General features: G+C 50.7%; 2 protein-coding genes across 2 annotated transcripts; one reads left to right on the top strand and one right to left on the bottom strand.

Moving 5' to 3' along the window:
- Window positions 1–234: 234 nt before the first annotated feature.
- PPAPDC1B (phosphatidic acid phosphatase type 2 domain containing 1B) lies at window positions 235–4,076 on the top strand. Its single transcript, XM_009695324.1, has 6 exons — window positions 235–339; window positions 1,768–1,858; window positions 2,095–2,158; window positions 2,884–3,008; window positions 3,408–3,578; window positions 3,907–4,076. Exons 1-6 carry the CDS (start codon window positions 235–237, stop codon window positions 4,074–4,076), a joined length of 726 nt encoding a protein of 241 aa, XP_009693626.1.
- Window positions 4,077–7,541: 3,465 nt separating this feature from the next.
- DDHD2 (DDHD domain containing 2) lies at window positions 7,542–17,195 on the bottom strand (the record flags this gene model as incomplete). The annotated part of the gene is made up of 16 exons (XM_009695326.1): window positions 7,542–7,632; window positions 7,918–8,080; window positions 8,593–8,757; window positions 8,842–8,944; window positions 9,025–9,180; window positions 9,287–9,415; window positions 9,921–10,016; window positions 10,227–10,343; window positions 10,524–10,594; window positions 10,741–10,949; window positions 11,576–11,711; window positions 12,907–12,996; window positions 14,050–14,170; window positions 14,539–14,628; window positions 15,515–15,705; window positions 16,996–17,195. Coding segments are annotated over 16 exons (2,128 nt in total), but the record flags the coding sequence as incomplete, so codon positions are not given.
- Window positions 17,196–17,312: the final 117 nt, after the last annotated feature.

The following is a 17,312-nucleotide window of genomic DNA, read 5'->3' as shown; positions in this document are numbered from 1 at the left end:
CCTCCCGCACCCCGCGGGGGTGCTAACATGGCCTTCCCGGGGCTGGTCGGGCCGGGGGGGCGCAGGCCAGCACCCCCGGGTGTCTCAGCCCTCCCTTGGCCCCGGGCCCTCGTCCCTGCCCGTGCGATGAGAGGAGGCAGAGCTCCCGCGCTCTCTGAATTGCAGGTTGTGAGTGCAGCCTACTCCAAATCTGATCTTTATTTAATTTTTCTTTTCTTTTTCTTCTCCAGGGTCATGGAGTTTTTGCCTCCGTTTCAGCGTGTGGTACAGCCTGAAGAGATGTGGCTTTATAAAAACCCGTACATAGAAGTCGATCACGTACCCACTGTACCCATGTTTGTAAGTTCAGTGATTTCCTGCATTTCCTTAGTTTTTTCTCTAAACTATCCTTTTAAAGCAAAGCTACTAGCTAAAAGACTTGTACTGCAAATACCTGTAGTTCTTCATTCGTGTTACTGAAAGTGCAATATATTATTGCAAACTAAACAACATTTACAGTCATTTTTGTCATCTTTTTAGGCTTTGCCATCCAAGGTTGTCTTTGGGATTTTAACTAAGTTTCTAAAAACTAGTGGGGACTTTTCACTGTTGTTCATAATCAGTTTCAGGTCCAGATTGCTAGGATCACAGTGGATAGCTTATCTCTCGCTATCAGGGAACATTTTGCTTGAAAGCAGCTATTTTGAGCAAAGTTTTATTATAATTTCATTGGGAAAATGTTTTCTCTAGGTCCTTAGGCCTCTGTTAAAAACCTTTAATATAAAACTGTAGGTGTTGGATTTCAAGTAGACATTAGTTCATTAAAGGGGTTGTCTCTTTCTCTGAAGCGGAGGTGTTTCTGTGCGATGCTGTGGCTCCTGGGTTGGGCAAGCACCCACTTTTTTAGCAAATAGAACTTTGGATTTTCTGTAAGAGGTGGGTACTAAACGTTAAAGGACAAAACTTTGGTGTAACGTTCGGATTTGTTGGTGTAAAACATGATGTATGCCAGACTTCAGGTGCTAGCAGCCTCCTTGGGAGCCTGTCGAACACATCGTGGATGTCCCTGGAGTGAAATCCCACAGCGGCAGTCACAGCTGAGATGTTGTGAATGATAACTGGTTTTCTCTGAATCAGCAGCTCCTGTATTTTTTGCTGACAAGCAGCATGGGTGCTGCTGACGACGAGCTAATCCTTGTGCTTGCAGGGATGGGAGAGTTGAGGCGCTGTGGCTGATACTGCAAAGGGATACCCGCAAGTAGGAGAGGAGGGAGCTGCAGGCAGGAGTGACATGAAGTCAGCCACAACAGCCCTCTTGTGCCAGAGATGCTATTTGAGAGCTTGAGGACGTACTGGGCTTTTTTCAGCGGAGGAAAGGCTCTGCTGAGTGTGTGCGCTGAGTGGGTAAAGCACGGGAAAGAGCGGGATGCCGAAAGGGGCTTTTTAGTGTATTGCATTATTTATGCTGCCTGGGTTTTTTTTCTTATGCTTTGGTACAGGCAATGTCCAGCAGCCCGTGGGCTTTTGTACGTGAGGCGCTGCCATTGGATGACAAACGGGAGGAATAGCCAGGCTCTGAGGAGCACAGGGTTAGTCGGGGTTTGCTGCAAATACTGCAGTTTTGCTTTCTGATAGAAGTGTAGTTTTTGGAGAGGACAGGTTGCTGCTTGGCTTTGGGGAGGGAAAGTGCATGTATAGTCTTCTTGAGCAATTGCTGTTGTCTTCTGGTGAGAGTGCTTAAATCTGCTTTGCTAACAGACACCTAACAATCTTCTCATTTTGTGGCAGTTCATCGCATTTCTGTCTCCCTTATTGCTCATTGTCCTGGCAAGGGTCTTCATGAATGACGAGCGAGAAGACACACGGGAAGCCTGCCTTGGTGAGCTCCTTCTTAATCCCAGCAAGCTGCAGCCCTCCCCAAGGGGTCTGCCTGATGCTGTGGCTCTGAGCCAGGGGTCTCACGGATGAGTCCTTTCCTCTTGCTCGGGCACAAGAGTTGTACCAGGGGTATCAAAGCTGAGCTGCATGGCTCCAGCTGAAGTTTGAGTGCTGCTCATGCCTCGAAGCTGCACATTCAGGTGGGGATGCTGACGTGACCTCTCTACTCTCTCCTAGCTGCCAGCCTTGCTCTCGCCCTGAACGGGGTTTTTACAAATGCCCTGAAGCTCATTGTGGGGAGGTGAGAAACTGGCTTATTCTTAGCTGTGCCACCTGGGGAGGGGACACGCGTCTGCGCAGTGGTAGAGCTACAATAGTAGGAGCAAGGGCCAGAAGCTGAAGTTGGACATACTCAGCCTGGAAAGAATATGCTTTTTCTAGCTGTAAAGACAATTAAGTATTAGAACAAACACTGGAGGGGACCTGCTGTCTCCAGGCATCGTTTAGATGGGCCTCATTCAGGCCTGCACCACGGAGAAGCGCTTTGGTATGCATAGAGGGAGCAGATGGGATGGTTTCATCTCCCTGAGCCATGTGGTCAGGGTGGCAAAAAGTTACCTATGCCCATCCGCCGCCTGAGAGGTTCACTCTGGTGTGCTCGCAGGCTGTGCAACTGGGGCATGTTGAGGCCACATGGGAGTTCAGTTCTTCTGAGGCATTTGCTCTGCTGGGCTGGATGGGGAGGGGCAGCGTAGTGCTAATCCTGAGGGTCTAAACGGGGTCTTGCCTGAGCAGCGGTGAGCTGGTGAGAGTGTGCTGCTGCAGCCTGGCTCTTCTCTACTGAGCCCTGCCTGGCCAAGCAGGAGCAGAGCTGGGTGCGATGCAGAGTTTTGTATTTCTCACAGCCTGGGTCGCACCACCTTCCTTTTGCGCGGTGGAGGGAGCTGTGCGAGGTGGCTGGCAACTGAGCCCCATCCTGGGAGTGCAGCATACCCAAGGGCTATGTGCTTTGCTTCTCTGCCCTAGGCCACGGCCAGACTTCTTCTATCGATGCTTCCCGGATGGACGAGCAAACGCGGAGCTGGTGTGCACAGGCGACCCTGGCGTAGTGACTGAGGGACGCAAAAGCTTCCCCAGCGGACACGCTTCATGTAAGTTTTCCATGTCCCCTACCTGCTGCAGCCCCAGACAGTGAACCATGGTGAGCGGAAGACTGTGGGAAGAGCAGCTTGGATTTTCTTTCATGCACCCCGAGGCCTTGGCTACATCCATTGGCCTGTTTGGGGGGCCTCAACTTTCCCTCTGGAAAGCAATGAGGTTAAAAACGTAATCTGAAGCTGTCGGTATCTCCTGAGAGGAGGGATGCTTGCCAAGTACTAGCTTCTGAGGCTCCTCCATCACTCATAAACCGGTGTTTCCCTTGGCTTGCATGGGCGGGACAGATGTCCTCTTGCAGTCCTTCCACTGCAGCAGGGTAGGGGGTGAAGGTCTGGCTGAGGGCCCATGGCAGAGCCCAGAGCCTTTTCTGAAGCGACATGCTTCTCTTTCAGTTGCCTTCGCTGGTCTCGCCTTCTCTGCCTTCTACATAGCCGGGAAGCTGCACTGCTTCGCTCCTGGACGGGGAGGCAGGGCTCTGCGGCTCTGTGCCTTCCTCCTCCCCCTGTTCCTCGCCACCCTCATCGCCGTGTCCCGCACCTGCGACTACAAACACCACTGGCAAGGTGGGTTGGTGTCTGCTTGCAGACCTGGACGGGAGAGCACAACCGGGTGCCCTGAGCAGGGGAACCTCTGCTCCACAGAGGTGTTCAGAGCCCACAATGGCAGCTTGGTTTTTTTGATTACTCTCTGGTGGTAATTTTTTGCAGCCTGCGAGGTGATGATGCCTTTCTCTTTGTTTTTGAAATATATGTTAAGCTTAGTTTTATAGCCAAGGATCAAGTCGCTGATCCAGCTCAGCTCTGAGCAGGCTGAAAAGCTGCCTGCTGGAGAATTCAATCATGAAGCTTGGGAGGGTAAAGGGAATTAACTCGCCTTTGGTCTTGCCCACAGATGTGTTGGTTGGCTCAGCGATCGGCTTTGTGCTGGCGTACCTCTGCTACAGGCAGTATTACCCTCCTCTGATGGATTCCATGTGCCACAAACCATTTCTGTACAAATCCAAACAACTGCCAGTGCACCAAGAAAAGCCTGCAGCTTCCAGCTTTCACCTAGATATATAATGACAGGCTCTGTCTGGCCAGCGCCTTTCCTGCTGGTCCTTGAATGCAGGGGAAGGCTTTGGGTAGGCTGGTCGTGAGAAGTGGCTCAAATGAGGATGAACCTGAAACCCAAGCAGGCGTTCTCTGCAGTGCTGGTAAGTTGTGCTGCTCAGGGGCCTGTGTTGCTTCGTTTAACCAAATTTTGTAGGCCTCCCTCCCTTTGGGCCTGCTGTCAAGCAAGTGAGGCACTCGGCGTGCAAGGCTGCAGGAGGACAGCCTGGGTGCAAAAGGTCCTGAAGCAAGAACTGGAAAAATGTGACAATCTGGTGTGTCCTGTCTGGTGGGTGTTCTTGCGTCCGGTCCAGAAAGCACTGTCAGTTGTCTCCCTTCAGTCCAGCCGGGCTGTCCCATCCCTTCTCATGGGAAGCATATGTCGACATGAAGTGCAGGACCTGCTCCTTTTCAGTCGCAGCTGAGCTAATTTGGAGTAATGAGCAAGAGGTTGCAGTCTCTAACCATGGATTAAGTGGGGGAGAGGGAAAATGAAACTATCATGATCATTATTTGTATTATTGTGCTAGCCCTGATTTTTTCTAATTTGCCAAATAAAGTTTAATTTTTTTAATGAGCTGTGGTATTAAAAACTTCACTTCAAGAACTGCATTTACTGCTGTATAAGCCGTTTCCTTTGGTGGGGGTTTCTAGGTGGGTGTTTATTTTGTCTCTCTTTCCTTGCAGCTTTAATATGGTTGTAAAGAGATGACAATCAGCAGAGAATGAAATGGTGTCTGAAAGCAACCCTTCATTCCTACACCATGGTTTGTTTTTTCAGACAATGGAAAGGTAGAGTGTTGCTGAGAAATCCAAGGCACAGCTGTATGGCAGGACTGTTGTAAGTAGTTATTTGTCACTAGTCTCCTCCATAGATATGTTTATTTTTGATTGAGTGTATGTACATGCAAACAGTAAAGGTGAGGCTGTAGCAGAGCGAGGGATGTGTGCCTTTGTCAAGCTCAGGACATGACAGTAGTGAAAACACCACCCCATCATCTTCAGTTTGGGCCACGTAAGCCCTCTATGACCCTGCAACTTCAACAGAAGTCACAGAAACAGCTTTACTTTCCCGTAACATTGTGCACATGGGAATTCTTCAATCCCCTCCCCTCCTTCTCCCCCCAGAAATGCACACACCACAGTCATCTACTTATTTATTTTGGCTTTTACTGGAAAAGACATTAAATAACATTTAAAATGTATTTAACTTTTTTTTAACAAAGTGCATTAACTTAAAAAGCTGATCATTAGAGTGTCCCATGTTAAGACTGTTCCTTTTCCTACTCTTGTAGGAGATGCTTTAGCAATCAGTAGTTCAGGCGCCGACTGAGCAGCATGTCTGTTTCTGCAGTCAGGTAAAAGAACAGCTTCTCTTCCTTTGGGATGGGAGGAGGGATGTAGGCTGCAAACAAAACCTTTCAAATAGTGCAAATAATGTAGTACAACGAGGACAAACAAACAGGCTGTGGAAAAAAGGCTCCTTACCCCATGCAGGGCAAAAGCCAGCAGGAAGAAAAGTGGTTTGGCTCTTCCAGAGGCTGTTGCAACAACAACCTTACATATTACTGAAGCGTCTGCCTCTGCCTTGCCCGGAGGCTCCAGCCTCAGCCCAGCCAGTGAGTCAGCCTGGGTGGTTTTGGTTGCAAGGGAGGGATCACCGGAGGCTCTCTGGCCCCATCCCTCTTGGAGCAGAGCTAGCATGCCACAGGTAGCTGCAGACAGAACTGCCTGCAGAGCTGGTGTCATTTCTTCAGTGGGGTCATTGGGACACAGTGTCCAGACCCTACAGATTTGGGCTCCGACTTCGCTGGCTGCATTTTGTGTATTTAAAACCAAAAACAATGACTGGAGCCTGGCTGTGGCATGAGATCTCTGCAGCCACCCTGAAAGCCACACTGCAGCAGGAGGGTATTGTTGCTCCATGCCCCTACAAAGCACAGGCGGGCTGTCCCTCCAGGCCTCCAAATTGCCTGGATGCTGCCGAGGAGCAGCTGCTTTCCCCTGGTCTAGCTGTAGTTTGATCTGGAGGTGAAGCTTTCCTCTCGTATAGTTACACCTGGCCACTACCTTGGTCCTACACAAAATGCTGGCAGTGCCTCAGGGAGACCCTTGGTTTGTTGGCCACCGTGGGCTGGGTGAGGATGCTGAGAAGTCATTACCAACATAGCACAGCAGGCAGGAGCACCTGGGTCAAGTGCACACAAACATGCCGCTGTCACGAGTTGTTTTATGGGGCAGTCCTGCCCGGCATCAACCCATGGGTGCACAAACCATGCAGCAGCAATTCAAAGAGATGAGAATGGCTGGTAGACACGTTCCTGCTTGCTTAATAGCAGATGCTTGTGCTCTGGGCTTCACCTCCCAAAGAATGCAGTCCTTGTGCCTAGTGTTCTGTGTTACAGCAGAGAGAAGTCAGCGATCTCCTTTGCTCGACAAGGCTGCTGTAGCTCTCTCCACACGCTGCGTGTTTAAGGCTTTTATTCCTCAAGGTCACAAGCTGCGAGCTTCCTCGCTAAGCCAGGAGCAGAGTCAGGCCCTTGATGTCAGTTCCTAGCTCAAACAGCTAGTCTGCTTCGGTGCTAGAGGAGCTAGTGTCATAACTTACAAGGTGGAGGGTTAAAAGTACACGTTGCCACAGGGAGTCACAGTGCAAGTGCTGTGTGTGTTTGAGCAGAAGTGTTTTCCCTTGATATTTTTGCCCCCCGCCCCTACCCGCAATGGAGGAAAATCATCCTTATCTCCAGGTAGCAGCAAGTACTTGGGAAGCAGCATGCGGAACACAGCAGCAGAGGAGAGAGGAAGGCAGAGAAGAAGTGTGGACTTTTCTGGTGAGTACTCAGTTGAATTGGATCTAAGAAAGCAAAAAGAGAACATAGGAATAGCTGCACTAGGGCAGACCAAAATCCATCCAGCCCAGCCTCCTGTACCCAGCAATTACCAGTGTTAAGCTTTGAGGGCAAGAAAACACAAGGATGCGCCTCACCCCTGGTCTACCCTTGGCCAGCAATTAGCAGCAGAGGGTGAAAGCACCCCTGCAAGAACTGCAGGATCCACACTCTGGTCCGCTACCTCTCTAAGAAACATTTAGCCCAGGAGGCTTGGGGTATGGGGCACATATCTGGTCATTCCCTTGGTGGATTGAACTGAACCTAACCATGCGCAGTTGCTGCTGCCTCTGTGTTCAGCAGCAGCAGTTTATTAGCTCTCCTTGTGTCTGATAGTGCTTATGTGCAGGATAAGAGGAAAGAACCCAAACATGCTGACAGGCCAAAGAAAAAACCCGACACAAACTCCTGCCTTAGGCAAAGTGCTTTAAATAAGGAGTATTATTCCCTCAAACGGACCCGATGTGCTCTGAGGTGTCCTAGGAAATTTGGAAGGAAGACGTAGGCAAAGCGACTTACAACAAGCTGCCAGAACGGCACAGGTTGGTCACTGGCTTCCTGGCAAAGGTTGATCCAGTGTAATGCCTTGTGTCTGGTAGATCTCCTTCAGAACCAGCAGAACGGTGTCTTCCGACTCCCTGGAGGAGGACATGGGAATTAGAGGGAAATGCTTCCCTCCTCTCTGTCAGGACATCTGTGATGGTTATGGAGTAGATGCAGCACTCAACAAATGCAGGCAGTAGTGGGCAAGGAGAACTACACCAGTCTCCTTCCTCTGTCCCTGCCCACCATCTGCATTATAGGCAGGAGTGTATCTTGTTTACTCAGTTAAGGCTTTTCTTATTATATTGGCTTTAAAAATCATGGCATTCTGCTTACATCAGACATGAATTTGAAGCTTCAACCATTATGCAGAACCTTACCAATAGCAGAGATGCCCTTGTAGTGCAAATAAATACTCATTAAAGCTCTCTATTGGCTTCTCCTGCAGCACGTAGTCTATGCGATTGCCTCCGTTCAGCCTCCCCACGTTAATGAGGGAGGCCTCTTCCTTCACTGCTGCAGGGGTCTCGTCTGGCTTTGTGTCTGAAGGAATGAAGAAGAGCAATGTGCTTCAGCCCCAGGGCACCAGCAGCCATGGAAATACAACAGCATCACCGTGCCCTCCCTTTGCCCCACGGTGGGCTCTTGCAGAGGAGAGGCAGCTTATGTGCTCAGTCCTTCCCCTGCTCAGGGCTCTCTCTTGGAAAACAGTATTGCAAGAGACAGCTACAGAAGGGTGACAGGTTTTGGCAGTCTTACAAACTGCTCTGGTGTGCTGAGACCCCCCAGGAGGCCATTACTGACCAGGCAGGTTGCCTCTTCTTCCCCCCTCATCAGGCAATAACAGGGGAAGGCCACAGCATTTGGAGAGTCAAGGGCATCTGCAGCTCAAAGGCCATTCCTTTGCTGAGCGCAGAGGAAGGCAGCAGCACCTGGGTTTGATGCCAGGATGGGCACCTTGCCGGCGTGCCTGCAGGGAGCCCAAGCATGCTGCTCTCTGGGCAGGTTGCGATGCCACATCCCCAGCTCCCCATCACCCCACGCACACCACTGACCTGGCTGCTTCTCCACGCCGGCCTCTGCCTCTGCTTCGGCATCGGTACTCGCCGCTTCCACAGCTGGCAGTGGGGCTCGAGTGAAGGACTGCCAGGCTACCCGCAAGGACCCCAGCAAGTTGTTCTTCAGGTCGACGCTCATGCGAGTCAGCCCTTCTTTCAGCTCTGAAAGGCAGGAGGGCTCGGCGTTGGGCTGGGGGCTGCAGGATCTGCTCAGGGCAGGAGGAGAGGGGCTGCCCGTTACCTTACCTAGGTGCATTCTCTTCCTGCCCTTATGGTGAGGCAGCAGCATGGGCTCAAACTCCAGATCCGGGACGATCATGGGCTCAATCCTGTATGCCACCGGGTCAAACTGTACAGAGGAGGGGGACAGTGAGCCAGAGCTCGTGCTCCACGCATCTCACGCAGGAAGGCTCTGGTTCTTATACCTACGGGGTGGAAGATGTTGAAGAAGCCTTTGCAAGTGGGTAGGCTGTAGTTTGGGTTGATCCGCTTCACTCCTCGCACTGTGAGAAACATCCCAATGGGAGACCCAAAAGCAAAGAAGATGGTGGGCTTATAGTTTAGCTGAGGATAGTTTGCCGAGACCTAGGAGAGAGGGAGATTCGGTTTTGTTTCATGAGACAAACTCCATGCTGGTGTTATGCGCACCTCATTGTTGCAATTAGAGCATGGTGCCGAGCTCGGCAGTTACCTGTCCTAAGCCAACATCCCGGTATTGGCAATTCTTGCCATCATCTGTGCTGTCTGGGTCATGCTGCAGTGGGGACCCAGGCTCCGCTCCGTGTTCCCCGCTGTGCCCGGCAGCTGCTGCGCTCTGGTCCTGCAGCAACACAACCAGGAAACCCCATTAGCACAGCTCCTGCAGCAAGCCCACGCCACGGCCTGTCCTACCCACCCGCGAGCAAGTACACGAGGCAGCGAACTGCCCAGCATCCTGTATCATCCAGAACCAGGGCAGTCCTGGCACCATCATCCTGCTCCAGCCAACCACTTCTCTAACTGGAATCGCTAACTTCAGTCTCTACCACCCTTAACAAGTCCTCCTGCTCTGTGATCACCCTTACAGGCCACGGGATAAAGTGATCCTGTAGTAGGGCAACATCAGCGTAACACGCAGGAGCAGCGAGCAGCTCTGTCACCACAGCCAAACGTGAGCCCATGAGAGCTGCCTGAGCAAGGGTGGCCAGGAACGAGGAGGTCGGGGTGCTCAGGGACTGAGGCCTCACATCCTGGGTTCCAGGCTGATCAGAAGTGGTGAAGGCTGGTCCTTGTCTGAGAGCGATGGGATGTGACCTGGATGCACACAAGGTGTGCAGAAGACAAACCTGCATCTCTGTCTTGGAGCTGATGTAATGAAGTATCTTCATTCTTGGTCCTAAGGGAATTCCCATTTCTTTAAGGTTTTTCTCTGTACACAAGAACTGGAAAATAAGCAACCCAGATATTAGTACAGGAGCAGAGAGGTGTGTGCAGTGAGGTATTTCTGTTCTCTGTTAATCCTCTTCCTGCTGCGCTCCTCAGAGATTTTTCATGTGTGAGTGACTCAGTACCAGGAAAATGTGCAACGGGGGGGAGGACTAGGAAGAAAAGCAAAGAAACACAAGAGACAGCAAAACAGGAGAGCTCCTTACCAGTGCCTGCCTGTCCATTTTCTCCTTCTCAAAAACATCACAATATTCAGACAGCTCCAGCTTCTTCAGGATTTCTTTTACTTCCTCAATACTCCTGTTGCTTGAGGTTGTCCTGGACTCCTGTGAATAGAGCCATCAGGGATCATGCTTTTTGCTCACTTATTTTCTCCTGTGCATTTTTCCTCCCCCAACCAGCCATAGAAGGAGGAGGTCGGTGTGACGCTGCACCGGCACAGCTACCCATGCAAGTGCTGCAGGAGTACCCCACGGGTCTGTGCATCGCCGGAGAGCACGTACCTCTTTGCTGTGCTCATTCTCTTCGGGAGCAGGCTTCTGGTTCGTCAGGAGATCAAATAAAATGAGTGACCCTAGAAACCAGGAGCAGGCAGACAGAGCATCAGCATCTCGATGGGGAAAAGCCCCGAGCCATCTCCTTTCTGGGACAAAAGCCCAGTACCCTCCACACTCCCATGGTACGGTGACATTCACGGGACTCACGAGTGAAACTCCTTACCCAAGCTGTGCCCTGCAATGGAGACCCCCCCTTTGAAGAGGGGGTTCCTCCGCAAGAAGAGCTGGTACAGGCGGTTCATTTCGGATGCCACCGTGTCCACGATGGTCTGGCAATAGGTGGAGCTGTTGTAAAAGAAAACGTCCAGGATGGTGTCGTTGATGAAGTGACGCAGACGGTTGATGCTCGGCAAAGTGATTCGCTCCAGGTCACTATAGGGGGGAAAAGAGGAGAGAGGGAATTGCAGTTAGGGGTACCAGTGAACCTCACCACGTTTCTAAAGCAAAATACAAGTTCAGAGAAGGATCACCACCGTCCCAAAGGACATCTGTTGTAATCCACACCCTCCGCTCGTGCCAAGACCGAAGGCAGAGCATGGCCTGTGCTCTTACACTCCAGGCAGGTGTAAGGAGCCTGGCCTTTCTTTCCCAGGAGCCTAACCTGCTCTCTCCCCTTCCTAGGGCACTGCAGAGCAGTGCTTGAGTGCAGAAACAGGGTACACGGTTTCGAGAGGCCTTTAGCAAGGTGTGGGTGTCCACGATCCTTCCTGATATCGGCCAGGGAATGGTTGGATCCTGATCAGAGCAGGCACCTGCTGTGCTCTGCAAAACAGGGCTGCAAAAAGATGGTGGGGAGGGGGTCTGGCATGGAGGTGCTCTACGGGACCCCATCTGTCCTGCTTACCCCTGCATGCTCACAGCCCTAAACACTGACAGCTTTCCCTTTGCCTGCAGTGGCCACCAGAAGAAGCAGAGTTTACGTGGGAGGAGGCTGTCTGTGCACTTTGCCATTCCCGTGGACACCGGCACTGGAGGAAATGGCTGTCTGGGACACTTACACGTCCACCCCAGTGGAGTGGAGGGAGCTGTGCCAGTTCACAGGTAGGAACTCCACTCGGCCGATCTGCTGCTGTTCCTGGGCTTTCTTGAAGTGTGCTTGCAGCATGCTCAGGGAAACATTCCTGAAGTCATTCACTAGAAAAAAGCATGAACTCTTACCAAGATCCACTGGGCTACAGGGCAAGCCTGCTGCATCAACAACACTTAATAAGATAAAAGAAAAGATCATTACCGGGGGAAATCCCACCAGGGTCTTTAATCTGCTGCTGCTACCCTAAGACCTTGAATCTTTAACTACAAGATCAGGGGAAGGCTCCATCTCCTTACGTGTGTGTTTACTGCATTTCGCTCTCCCATCCGTAACAAGCCTACTTTCCATTTGGGCAGGGCTTTAACACAGCAGTCAGGATAAGAAAGGTACTTTTAGGAATTTAAAAAAACCAAATCTGTTCCAAAGATGCATCTGTTAGAAAGGGAATCCCAAGGGAGGGGATGAACTTGAAATTAGTCAGTTCTGAGGGAGAAAGGTTGATTTCCTTCACTTCAAATGGTCAGCAGCCTTGAAAATCGTTTCATCAGATGAACTATAGAAGAATGGACTGCATTAAAGCAGAGGTATATTTTATAGACAGTCTGCTATGAAAAATCTTGGCTCCCTTGATTTCTACAAGTAGATCATGTTTAGCTTGCAGGCACTTTCAATGATCACCTCTCCTACAGAGCTGAAGCACTCTGAGCAAGTAATAATGAACAGGTCAGACCAGAGTTACTTGGTTTAGTACCCTGTCTCCAGTACTGAACAACAGTGGGTGCTGAGAAGAGTGTGTAAGACCAGCAATACTTCTTTGCACGCGCTCCTAACCTCCAGGCATTTGCAGCTTAAGGATTTCCTGAGCCAGAAGCAGTGTCCCTGTTTTTGGTCCAAAATCACTCCAGAGGCTGCTGGATGGGGTGTTGCCTGTTAGACTTCACCCAGTGAGATTAACCCGTAGCAATAGACTGAGCAGGTTACTAATTAGTTTAGCAGGTTTAGACCATTACTTGGAAAATCTGTATCCAGTTTGGGAAACTCACTAATTTGAGCAGCAGCAGAACACAGTAATGAAAAGTGGTGGCTCAAACCTTTCCAGATGGTAGGATTTAATGGGTTAGCGAGCATTGCATTCACACTCCCCGTTGCAGTCAGCAAATTTGACCGTGCAGCTTGCCAACGTGAGCATTGGGATGGTTTGAATGACAGCGTTTCACATTGTCCACGCAGATGAGAGTTTTACTGGCTCTGCTAAAAGCAATGTATGGGAAGAGCACCCCGGCTGGGCTCCGCACCTACCGCACTGGACGATGCTCCTGAACCGAATATCGCACGCTGGGCCGATCCCGTGCACCACGAAAACCAAGTGATCAATTTGCAGCGGCTCTCCTAAGGAGAAACGAAGAGTTCAGAGCACAGGCCCTGTGGGACACATCACTTAATTGGGAACTGACCCGCTGAAACCACATGCTCTGCAGGAGAGTGGAGTCTCCCATCCTCACCTCAGCCCAGGTTAAAAAAAACCTTGAGTTAGTGCCTGGATTTTATTCCTAAAGGGTAGTGGGATTTGTCACATTTCTGAACTGTTTGTCCTGCTAAATTCAGCTGCCCGCCCTGGGATGGATCTGGATCAACAGTAGAGGAAGGCGAGGCGGCTCGTTCCCCCTTCTGTCACCATCCTCACTTCAGTGGCAGTGGACGGTCCTCGCAGTTCATACCCACCCAGCCATGGGGCACATTCAGCACAGGAGAGGGCAGGACCAGGAGGACTCAGTCCAGCTGCCCTGTGCCCAGCCCGCTCTGCTGAGCCACCCAGCCCCAGCATAGCTGCATCTCTCAGGTAGGCTCCAGGTTGAGTTACATCTTGTTCTCTACTGCCCACACACTTTAGTTTGCATATGTACTTTCCTGAAGGCATGCAGGCATGGAAAATGAAGGGGTTAGACAGGAGTAACTGCCTGTCCTCACCATAGGGACAAGTCCTGACGCCTGACCGGGACAGCTTGGAGGGTGCAGAGCTGACACACAGCTTCAGAGATGGGGAGAGCATGTGTCCCAGAAAGTCACCGGCATGTAAGTAAGTGACAAATCCCTGTTTCCCTACCACAGAAAGAAACTCTCCTCCTTTACAAACATACACGCCAAGACCTCAGGGGTAATTTCAGGCACTGCAGTGCTTTCAGCAGCAGTCTCAGCGCAGGAGCTGGAATTGCACCCCCTTCTCGCCATGTGTCTGCTGCCTCTGCACATTCATTTACGCTGCAGGCTCCCTGGTGCTAGGAAGGTCTCTGAAAACCATTCAGTTCCTTTTTGCATGAAATTTTTAGAAATGCACTTCATTTAAAGGATCACGGAAGCTTCCGTCAGTCTTTTTGAGTAAACAGGTTGGAAAACAGACTCAATAGCTTTGGATGGGTGGAAGGGAGGGGGAAGCAAGCTCACCATTGGGGATCTCGGCAGCGATGTTTTCTACTCCTCTCTTCACAGTCCGAGGTCGACCTTGTTCCGTAGGAGTTGAGCCCCAGTCATCGGAGGTGGCAACTGGATGGTAGTGCACCATCAGCTTGTAAACAAGAAAAGCCTGTCATTAAGCTGTGCTGCTGGTTAAGCAAAGGAGAAATGTTGCTACAACAGCTGGTAAGTGATAGGGGGTGGTACCAGACCATGCTGTTTAGCAGTGCTGGTACGAGCCCTTTGCACAAAGAGAGTGAAAGGTGTGTTGAAATGAAACATTAAGGTGTGAAGCAGACTCTCTGCTGGCATTGCCCTCTACTCTGACACAGGTATGCGAGGGGAATGTCATTTGGACAAAATCGATTTCTCAAAATCAAAGAAAGAAACAGCATAAAGCCAGAGCATAAAGACAAGCCCTTAAGAGAACTGAAAGGGTGTCCTTGTTGGTCGACACAAAGATCACCAGGCCTTCCTCACCTTTGGGTTGTGCAAGATAATGACTTCTCTGCTAGGGGACTCTAGTTTCTTCTTCCACTCATCCAGGGTCACAGCAATCATGTAAGCTTCCTAAGGAAAAGAACACCCTCTGTGAGGCAGCTGAAAGTATTCCCATGAATATTCAACCACTCGGGACATTCCCCACCCATTTTACAGCATCTCTTATCAACATGCTTTGCGAAAGAGGCAGAGAAATCAGCCACGTCTAGCTGGAGGAGCAACAGAGTCCCCTGAGTATCACCTGCTAGAGAGTTTCCAAGAAGCTCCCACTTTAATAGCAGCAGCAGCAGACTTCCCCATTAATTTAGAACTGTATTTTTTGGTACATCAGAATACAGATTATTGTAAAGATGTATATTTTTATACATATATCTATGTATCTCTACATATGTATCTTTCCAAAGAAAAGTCTCCAGCCATTAACAGTACAGACCACTGAAGTCTCTAACACTACATAGCGTTCAGTGCATCCCCATAACGATGATTTCTCTTTCTTGCACTCACAGCTCCCTTGGCTTTGGTGAAACTATGAGCGTAGTGAGGACGATTCTCATGAGCAGAGTCAAAATGAAGTTAGAGCAGACAGGGTCAGGAAAAAAACAGACCAAAGCTGCTAGAGCGAGGCTGCGAGCAAGGCCAGAGCCGCATGGCATGCCGAGAGCACTCGGGCTCTTAAACGTGTAGCAGAAGGATGCCAACGCAGTTGGATGAGGGCAGGAGGAAGGGGAGGCTGCCCAGCTACAGCAGGCTGGGAGCGAGACAGTGGCAGTATTTACAGTTATGTTAATCAGCTGCGAAAACACCATGCCAAAGCCTCTTTTGAGTTCATGTCCTCAGGCGTGACTGTCGTGCCAGTTGCCCCACATGGAATTTGGGACATCAGGGCCAGTATTTGACAATGAGAAGCTGAGATGCTTCTTGGCAAGATGGATGCTACCACGAAAGGCGTGTTTACCTCCAGTTCTTCGCTGAAGGTCTCCGAGTAGGGAATATACTTATTGTCCTTGTCTCCTTTGTAAAACCAGGTGCAGCGACGCACTTCAGATACCTCCTCCTCCCAGTACACTGCAACGCGCTGCCTCTTCTTCAGATGCACGTCGTACCTACCCCCCGATGTTGGGACAACCAGATCTTCTTTGTCTCTCCCTGCAGGAACCAAGGCCTGAAATTAATTGCAAGAGGACCAGAAGAATATGCTACTAGAAAGCCGAGTACCATGCCAGAACAGAGGGACAAGACTGGAGCATCTTCTCGGAGCAGCACACACAAGCACGTATGAGCAACGGCAGTAGACACCAATGTTCTCCATACCCAAGCACAGGGAACAGCGTTGGCGTGCATTCTAGGAGAGATGCCCCAAGTCAAACTTCTCCCAGAGGCAGAAGGTAAGATGAAGGCATTAAGCTATGACCATCTTCCTCTCCCATTCAGGCACAGGCTTACATGAACACTTCCTGCCTTACTTAGATGGTAAAACATGAATTTGCGGCCCTGGGAAGCGCGTTGCTTAACAGTGGAGATGCGGGTCTCCAGGTCTCTAAGCCATTCCCCTCCAAAACAGAGAACTCCACACAGATCCCAGTACGGACTTCAAATTCTGTTAATTCTGCTGCCTTTTGGGTCTGCCCACCGGCCAGGCTGCTGGCAGAGCGCCCTGTGCCAGGCTGTGCTCAGCTTGGCTGTGGCTTCTCCGAAGCTTCCTCGGAGAAGGAGGACGGGAGCAACCCTTGAGCAATCGGTGCTCTGCCTGTGGCCGTCGGCAGCAGCGGTGCTTTAAGCACGGTCCTGGCAGTGGGTAGCACGGATGGGTGATATTCAGCAGTGCAAGGGCCTCATTGCAAGCGGTGCTGCTCGGAGCAGACCCCGCTCCCTCCAGGAGCAGGCAGACGGGCAGAGCACCATGCGTCCGCACAAGGGAAATCGCCCCAGCGGAATTTTTGCCATCCTGTTAGCACTCTCCCATCCACACCAAAAGGGTGCTTTGCAGTCTGATTATATATAATTTAGAGCATATATCAAATGAATGAGGTCAGACCATTCGATGCATCCAAACAGCTTAGTTATTCATGCATTTACAGCTCTTGGAGTAGGCACATTGCCAAAAAAAAGTCCCAATTTAAAATTCCCGAAGGAAAATTTTGCATCCCAGGTGGAAGCCATGGATATATCCTGGCAATTTCCCTCTGATACCCAGACAGCGCTTCCCCTGAGCACACACACCTGATGCTCTCCCATTGACCTTTACCAGGCCAGTTCCTTATAGTGATTTTAAAAGCAGGGACTAGGTATTAAAAATCAAAGGGCAATTTAAAAATAGAAATGTTAGGAGCTGAAGACAAGCAGTGCTGTGAAATCCCCTAACCCGTGGAAGCACATGAGAGTTTTATCTGTGGTTCCTGATGAAGCAGCCCCTACCCAAGCATGTTTTCGCCCTACCTGAGCCGTGAGCCTCTTCCAGCCTCTCCGAATCCTGCGTGCTGAAGGGGATCCATCGCTCCCTGGAGTCCGTGACCTTGCAGTAAAACCAGTGAGGAACAACCGCTTCGTATCTGTTTGCGGCGTCCAGTTCCGCAGCCTCCGAGGAGGTGGGCAGGGGGGGCTGCGCCTGTTGCTGTTCCTGAGCAGACATGATGCTCCTACACAGAGACCACAGGGAGACACGAGTGGGTGAATTCCAAAAGCCTCAGAAACGCTTATTTCCTCTCAAATGGAAAAAGCACCCTTAAAATCCCCGGGCTGGCTGCAGCCGTGGG

This window comes from Cariama cristata, unplaced genomic scaffold, assembly GCF_000690535.1.
Source record: "Cariama cristata isolate BGI_N322 unplaced genomic scaffold, ASM69053v1 scaffold30862, whole genome shotgun sequence".
NCBI classification, from domain to species: Eukaryota; Metazoa; Chordata; class Aves; order Cariamiformes; family Cariamidae; genus Cariama; species Cariama cristata.
This window is presented reverse-complemented; position numbering and strand designations above follow the sequence as displayed.

Coding starts and splice junctions, on each gene's coding strand:
- PPAPDC1B (XM_009695324.1), top strand. CDS start 235: ATGGAGTTTTTGCCTCCGTTTCAGCGTGTGGTACAGCCTGAAGAGATG. Junction 340..1,767: donor TACCCACTGTACCCATGTTT/GTAAGTTCAGTG, acceptor ATTTTGTGGCAG/TTCATCGCATTTCTGTCTCC. Junction 3,009..3,407: donor CCCCAGCGGACACGCTTCAT/GTAAGTTTTCCA, acceptor CTTCTCTTTCAG/TTGCCTTCGCTGGTCTCGCC.